The 8388-nt window shown below is 48.1% G+C and overlaps 1 protein-coding gene across 5 annotated transcripts in view; it reads right to left on the reverse strand.

Moving 5' to 3' along the window:
* TMEM181 (transmembrane protein 181) overlaps window positions 1-8388 on the reverse strand; it is a 69240-nt gene that overhangs the window by 19719 nt on the left and 41133 nt on the right. For all 5 annotated transcript variants that reach the window (XM_024122508.2, XM_055087414.1, XM_055087413.1 and 2 more), the window contains exons 3-5: window positions 5059-5114; window positions 3210-3300; window positions 1801-1922 (exon numbers count right to left, since the gene is read on the reverse strand). In XM_024122508.2, the coding sequence (XP_023978276.1) occupies window positions 1801-1922; window positions 3210-3300; window positions 5059-5114 (269 nt within the window). The remainder of the gene's footprint in view (window positions 1-1800; window positions 1923-3209; window positions 3301-5058; window positions 5115-8388) is intronic.

The following is an 8388-nucleotide window of genomic DNA, read 5'->3' on the forward strand; positions in this document are numbered from 1 at the left end:
TATTTCAGAGAGGTGAGGGGAAGGAAACCCACCCTCCAGGTGCGAATGTAGGCGTGGACTCCGTGGCCGGGCCAGCATGCCCCTCGGGCCCCGACAGAAGGCCCCTCCCTGTGCCACGAGGAATCTGGCCACGGCCCAGAACAAGCAGGCCGTCCTGTGGCACTTGCTGGAGCCTGGGGTCTGAACTGGGCAGTCACCCTGCCGTTGAGCAAAGGCTTTCCAAGCCAGGACTGCCCGAGGTCGGGTAGGAAAACAGACCTGAGTGTCAAGTGAGAAGGCTTAGGAAGATGTGAAGGCAGTGGGCGGGGAGAGGGAGCTGATGCAAGGGACGGGAAAGAAGGCAGAGGAGAGGCAAGAGCACGGTGCGGGGGGCTGGTGGGCCTCCTGGCCCAGTCTGCGCGGGACGGAGAAGCCACTGCGGGTGCAGTGGTCCCTTCAGACCTCACACCTGTCATCCCTCCTGTCTATTCAGTACGGTGGGGGTGCCGGGATCCTCACGCCTGCGCAAGCAGCGCACGCTCTCACCTTCCTAACCCACCTCCATCCTCACCACTCTCTGCCAACTCCAGGGGAGGCGTGACCCCCACTTTACAGACGAGGAAAATACAGTTTAGAAACTGGCACAGCCCCGCGCACGGGCGATGAACAGAGGACGCGGGAGAGTCGGGTCACTTCTGCTGCTTCCCTGGGCTCTGCTGCCCAGGTCCACCCAACGAGCCAGGGCAGAGCCGCGGCGCAGGGCGCAAGCAGATGCTGTCGTGACTGTGCTGGGCGGGGCGCACGGTCAGCTCGGCCTTCCTGCAGCCCAGGCCCCTCGGGCGACAGTTCGGACCCATCTCGGGATCTCCTAGCAGACGTCGACACAGAGGGGCCAGAGCCAGCGGCCAGCCTCTGAATGGGAACCCTCCCTCTCCGAATTCTTTCTCGCCAGGAAAAACTGTCCAGTATCTGTTACTAACCAGGCGCTGTGCGTGGGTGTTAAGGGCACGGGCTTCGGAATAAAAGAGCCTGGGCTGAGGGGGCCTGGTCCCATCCCTCAGGATCTGTGTCACCTTGGGCAAGTGCTTTGACCTCTCTAAGCCTCAGTATCTTCGTCTATGAAATGGGGCCCTAACAACAGGTCCTGCTCGTGGGCCTGCTCTGGGGAAGGAGTGAGACCATGTACGGACAGCACGCGCCGCGAGGCCGTTTCCTAAAACCCTGTAACCAAACGCAGTCCTTTTGGGTGCTCCCACGCACGCTGTCCCACGACCCGTTAGGTCCCAACGGGGCCTCCTTGCTACAGCAGGATCTGGTTCCGACTCTTGGGGTTCTGACGGAATACGGCATCAACAAAACCCAGCGTGAGGGCTCCTTCCCCACTGTGGACCATCGGTCTCCTAGCCCAGGGCCACACGCTGCACCCTAGAGTAGACGCTCAAAAAAGGACGCCACCCTTCCCAAGAGGCCTGGGTCCCAGCGCCCCGAATGGATCAGGGAGTTCATCCCACAGCTGGAAATAAACCAAGGCCCCAGCAATCAAGAAGGACCACAGGACAGTGGCAGGCCACCCTCCTGTGAGACAGGCAGCCAGTCAAGTCATCTGTGGATGCACCAGGCAGTAGGCTACACTGACAGTAAAAGCAGGCACCAGGGTGTATGTGTATACTCTGTGCATGTGTGTGTGTACGTTTATAAGAATTGATAAGTTATCAGTGCATACAGTTAGATGGGTTCTCCATGCCATCATTGGTATGACTCAGTTTTTTTACCTAAGAGGGCAGCAAGATGACTCACCACGGACCAGTCAAATGCACTCACCCCTGCACATGTGAGGGTCCTCGTCCGATTGTGAACTTTATTATGAATGAACATGGTGGTCCCGTCCTGAGCTACACCATCGACCTTAACAGTCATGGTGAAGTTTGTCTGAATAGCTGTTTCTACAAAAGAAAGAAATCCAGTGTTAAGAGACCACGAGAGGCCGTCACACCTGCAGAAGTGCCCGCCTGGCTGTGTGTCGGCCTGGGGAAGGTTCTGTGACGCATCAGCCTCCCCGTATCTGCCAAGCTCACACTCGCCAGCCGAGTCCAGCCCTTTCATGACCTTGTTTCTCACCCACCCCCAAGTTTCATTTCACAAAAGGGCAAATATTTCATGGCTAATAAAGTCTTATTTTTTAAATTCCCATATAAATTTTAATTTAACTTCATACCAAAATAAAAACAGGTTTCTTATTTTTTCTGAGTATATAATTCATTATTTTTCCGATTATATGCTCATTGTTTAAAAATATCAAAGACCAAAAATATAAAGATGGTATTAAACACGTATAATCCCACAACCAGAGACACTATAATTTCATGTTTGTGTCCATCCTTCCAGACTGTTTTCTAGACACACAAATACACAGTGATATCAAATTTATTTATGCTTGTTAAAATGTTATAAAAAGAGGTTAATTTTTTTGTAATATGCATTTTTTCACTTAATTTACTGCAGTCATTGGGTCATCTTTTCAAATCCTTTGAACCAAAGTGCCTCCTCTGAACCACAGTACACAGAAAACGATGTGAAGCATCTCCTCGGTTCTCAGGGAGGGTGCTTGACAGGGTCGCCCTAGGTGGACACGGCGAGGTCCTTATAAACTGGGAGTGCTTTGGGCGGGGGTTCTCAGCCTCAGCACCATGGCTATTTTGAGGTCAGATAATTCTTTACTGTGAGGAACTTTTCCTGTCAGTGTAGCATGTTTAGCAGCATCCCTGGCCTCCACCCACTGGATACTGAGAGCACTCCCTGCTCCCCAGTTGTGACAGCCATGTCACAAGGTCTCCAGACACTGCCAAGTGTCCCTGCGGGACAGAACCATTGCCTTAGGACACCAGGACTTAATTCTCTCCCAGAAGCCCACCGGAAAAGGCTGCTGCCGCAGCACCCACACTGTGCAGCCACGCAGCTAGGCTTCACCGCTATCGCGAAGGATGACCGCTATCCCTGAGGGCCGGCGGGAGCTCCCTGAGCCATGACGGGTACTCCCCGAGCGCTGCAGCATGACTTTCCTTGGAGGACATTTAAGGGGCTCCCAACTTGCTGGTATTAAAAAGAATAATCACCACCTTATAATCCTTATAATCTTTGAGCACTTGTTGAAAGATTTTAAAGCTCTTTAAACCTTTCAAATATGGGGCTCTGGACAAATAAAAGTCATCCTAAGATGTCAGGCTTCATACCTTCTGAATGCTCCAACTCGACAACACATGTCAGCCATAGTTGCTGATTATATGTCGACAGCGGGTTTGAAAGTATTTGAACGGGCTTGAGCTGAGGCAAAAAGAAAAAGAAGTTTAAAAATCCACGTGATCTCTTCAGTTGAGTCTACCCAATGTCTCACCTTAACATACAAAATCTACATTTACAAAAAAGGTTGGAGTGTTAGCTCTGAAACAGAAACATGTAGTTTTCCTTTAGTCAATATAAGTAAAATTCTGCCTTTCAAAAAAATAAAGGACTAACTTTCTGCTGCAATTCACTTGTCTCTCATGAAAACTTCTAAAGCAGGCAGTCTCCACTACCTATAGCCTTGGGACAATATACCTACTTAAATACCAAGAAAAGGCCATCTTGGAGAAAAAAATTAAAGTGCATAAGATGATACATATAATAAGATAATAAAGGACACCAACAAATATTTTCATATTCACAAGAATCATTTTTTTTTAGTAACAATATGCCAGACATGTCACGGACATCTGTCATTTTCAGCTTTAACGGCCCTAGAGAGAAAAATTAGAGGGGACCACATCGCCAGTGACGTTTCTGCAGTGTCTGCTGAAAAACACAATACTGGTGCCTAATAGCAAGGGACACAGAAGAAGTTGCCTGAGGAGCCCGATCCTAGCTCCAAAGACAAGCATTATTTGAACGTAAATGGGTAGTTTTTGTGTTTTAATGCTTCTGGCAGACCTCAGTGAAACTCTCTGTGCCCGGAGACTTGCCCCAAAGCCACCAAGACAATGAAACCAACTGGAGGATGATCTATAACCTTTTAGAAGTGAGGACCATCTTTTGGAAGCGAGTCAGTTCCGGGGGACGGCTGCTATTTTCAGTGTCAAAAAAGGACTTACATCCTGAGACGGAAATTTTAAAAGAACAAACTATGGTCAGGAAACCCTACGGCAGCGCCTCTTCAAACAGACCCTCAATCTGAGAGTTAAGGAAAATAAAGAAATGCAAAAAAAAAAAAAAAAAAAAAGGGATGATAGGCCAAACAAGGGCCCAAAAGGTACGTTTACGGACATCTTTCTCCTTGTGCTTTTTTGAGAACTGGCGGTGGAAACCTAGCAGGGAGCTGGGAGAACGAAGACGGGGGTGGGGTGGGGTGGGGTATTGGGTTAAATAATCAGATTTAAGTCGCACACCTTACAAGGCAGTGAGAATGTGGGACGACCGCTTTCAGTTTATAGATGAAGATACTTCGATATCAGAAAAAGAAAAGGCTTAGTTGTTTGGGCTCTCACAAAAGTTAGCATTTATTAAAGAAAACCAAAATTTTCCAATTGGAAGGACCTCTGCTTTTCTCTAAAGATGGTGAAGAATCAAGGCACATTTTGTTTTTTAAAAAAGAAAAGAAACAGGATTTTTCATTTAAACTGAGTTGATGCAAGAAATACCAAACAATCATTAGAAAAAAACTGTTACCGTTAGAAACCTGATATAAAGACCACTTCTTAACTTAGGCAAATATAATAAAAAAAGAGTCAGAAACCTAAGTGAGCATCGTTAGAATTTATAATCTAGTAAGTCTGGTGCACAGGAGGAATCGGGAGGGGTTCACCAGCCTTTGGAAATGAACTGCTCCTCCCTAAGAGGCATAACATCACCATCCTTTCTCAGCACCGAGGTAACTATCACAGCAGAAAAGGTAATTTTAGCAAACAAGGACCCAGAGGCCAGCAGCTGACGGTAGAGTGAGAAATGTGTGTTGCCCAAGAAGCAAGCTGCCGGGCAAGGGGGGTGGGTTTGACCTTAATGACCCTTTAAGCAGGACCATTTCTTAGTGACCCTTAGACCCAGTCTTACCTCTTTGCTATTATTTAGTGAAAAATTAGCTGCAGAAGTCTGGATCACTTTGGGTCCTAAAGTGTAACAGGGAAAGAAAAAAGCAGGTTATAACTATATTGATAATTAATGTTGATTTTTTTCAAATGCCAAGGAAGACTCATATATTATACAGAGGTAGTCTTTTTCCTGGTCCATCTTTAAAGGTTTTACATATATATATAATATATAATATATATTATATATAAACCATATATAATATATATATAATCCATATATATGGTTTATATATATTTATATATGGTTTATATATATATAAACCATATATATAAACATATATAAACCATATATATATATTATATATGGTTTATATATATAAACCATATATATAACATATATATAATGATATATATGTAATATATATGTCTATGTAAACAAGCACGTACATAAACACACACACACACGTACGTGTAAAACATACAAACACAGGCACACAGGCACACGGTACCCACCCTGCCGCACGTGCTGACTGCCCAACGCAGGTGAACACAACATGACCCCAGGCAATGCACACGATGTCCGTGGGGCTCTATGTGTGCAGACCCCCTCCCTTGCTCTCTGGGAAGGCTCTCTCCGGAGGGCGTGGATCCAAGAAAGCATTAACGACACAGACACTATCTATATATTTTGTATAAAGATTTCTGCTAAAAAAATTAAGACCCATTTATCCATTCATCCAATTAATCCAATCCTCCAAATTATTAAGTTGAGGATATTAAAAAAAAAGTATATATGCTAACAATATGCTCAAGGCTTTTCCCAAAATACCATAAACACGCTTCACAGACTCTTACACTGCAACATTTCAGAGCTTTGACCTTAAAAGAAGTAGTCAAAGGGAACACTGTGAACCTGACTTCATTTACAGCTGGGTCTGCTCTGAAGCAGACCCTCGCAGCTGTGATGCCAGTGTTCCGCGGCCTCCATGGCCACACCCAGCCTGCTGCCAACCACCCTCCACTTGGAGGAGGAGATACCCGAGTACAAACCTCAACCAGTGCAGGAGCATGTCTCTGGGGCACATTCTTGCAGGCTGAGCAGAGATGTCTCTGTGTAGGAAGGAGGCGTGCACCCACAGAGAGGCTTATTTCTTTTTTTTAAAAAAATAAATTTATTTATTTATTTTTGGCTGCGTTGGGTCTTCGTTGCTGCGCGCGGGCTTTCTCTAGTTGCGGCGAGCGGGGGCTGCTCTCCGTTGCGGTGCGCGGGCTTCTCACTGCGGTGGCTTCTCTTGCTGCGGAGCACGGGCTCTAGGCGCGTGGGCTTCAGTAGCTGTGGCACGCGGGCTCAGTAGTTGTGGCTCGCGGGCTCTAGAGCGCAGACTCAGTAGTTGTGGCGCACGGGCTTAGTTGCTCTGCGGCATGTGGGAACTTCCCGGACCAGGGCTCGAACCCGTGTCCCCTGCATTGGCAGGTGGATTCTTAACCACTGCGCCACCAGGGAAGTCCCAGATTTCCAATGGATTCACAATCGGAGTGCACTCCTGTCCCAGGAAGTAAGGCAGCCTGGCTTCTCAGGAAGAACTAAGAACTGGGAGTCAGGAAAGTCTAGACTCGAGTCTCAGCTAACAGGCTTTCTGGACCTCATTTCCTCATCTGCAAAACGAGGTGACTGACCCAGTGGTCCCTTGGGCACTCTGAACTCTGAAATCCTAATAACCTTACTACAGAAAGTAATTAGGAGCAGAGGACTTGTGTGTCTACTCGACTGGGCCACACGGTGCCCAGATAACTGGCTAAACACTACTCTGGGTGCGTCTGTGAGGGTGTTTCTGGATGAGACTACCTCTTGAATCAGTAGACTAAGTAAAGCAGACTGCCCTCCCAATGTGGGTGGGCCTCATCCAAATCACTGAAGGCTTGAACAGAGCAAAAGGCTGAGTAAGGGAGAATCTGCTCTCTTCCTCGGGGCTCTCTGTCTTCAGGCTGGTACATGAGTCTTCACCTGTCTTCAGACGCAGGAACACTTACACCACCGGCTTTCCTGGGTCTCCAGCTTGCCGACTGCAAACCGTGCAGCTTCTCGGCCTCCATAATCATGTGAGACACTTCCTTATAATAAAATCTCTCTCTCTCATCCGCCCCACCCATCTCCCTCTCTTTATCTCCTATCGGTTCAGTTTCTCTGGAGGACCCAGACTAACACAGATTTTGGTACCAAGAGTGGTTCTAGAGGAACAGCATGTTAAGGGTGAGTATTCTATACTGGTTCTGGGGTTTCTGGAATTGGTTCCCTGACCTGATTAAAGATGCTAATGACTATATGTTCAGTAGTAAAGAGAGCACTGATAGTTCATGAACATATGCAAAATATTTCCATTAGATACTCCTAATCAACCATTTACTATGAGAAGCAAGGAGGTAAGTGACTCTGTTTACGATACTTTAGAACATTCTTGGAAAACTAACAAATGTAATGAGGCTCGCTGGTTGCTCCTAATGTCATTGGACAAAGTGGTGAAAGAAAAGGATGAGCTCAGGGATTTGAATTCCCACCTCAAGTGCCACACCCAGGATCTGAAAGCTTCTATGTGTGCCCTGAAGGAAACCCCTATTTCCTATGGCCACAGTGCCGAGACTGCTGAAAATCAAACCGGAATCTCATCCAGCAACTGGTTGAATTACACCACTGAACTCCCAGCCTCGCAGGGTGTCTCGATGCTAAAGTGACTGCGCTGACTGGGAGAGAACGGGATCCCGTTCCGGGGACGTGCAGGAAGATCCTGATGAAGCTGAGGACATTGAGCTGCTGAATTCTCGCGAGTCCTCTGCCAGTGGAAGTTCTCCCCGTTCCCCGTGGAAGTGGCCTTCCCGCCTCCTTCTGTGGGATTAGGCCTGCATCGCCTAAGGAGTCAGCAATGGCCTCCACTGAGGCAGCTGCCGTGCAGGACGATGCTGACCCTCCTCAGGACCCACCCCCCACCCCTCTTCACCTCTAGACCTATAACTAGACTCACATCCCAGCAGGCCCAAGGTGAGGCACGTGACCCAGGAGGACATGTGCTACACTCCAAAAGAACTACTTGAGGCTTCTGATTTATACAGACAGAAGCCCAGGGAACACATATGGGATAACGGGGGAAGGAACATAAAATTGTCTCAGGCCAAACTTACGGATGTGGGCTTACTAAAAAGAGATTCTGGGGGCTTCCCTGGTGGCGCAGTGGTTGGAAGTCCGCCTGCCGATGCAGGGGGCGCGGGTTCGTGCCCCGGTCCGGGAGGATCCCACGTGCCGCGGAGCGGCTGGGCCCGTGAGCCGTGGCCGCTGAGCCTGCGCGTCCGGAGCCTGTGC

The sequence above is a fragment of the Physeter macrocephalus genome, chromosome 10 (genome assembly GCF_002837175.3).
Source record: "Physeter macrocephalus isolate SW-GA chromosome 10, ASM283717v5, whole genome shotgun sequence".
NCBI classification, from domain to species: domain Eukaryota; kingdom Metazoa; phylum Chordata; class Mammalia; order Artiodactyla; family Physeteridae; genus Physeter; species Physeter macrocephalus.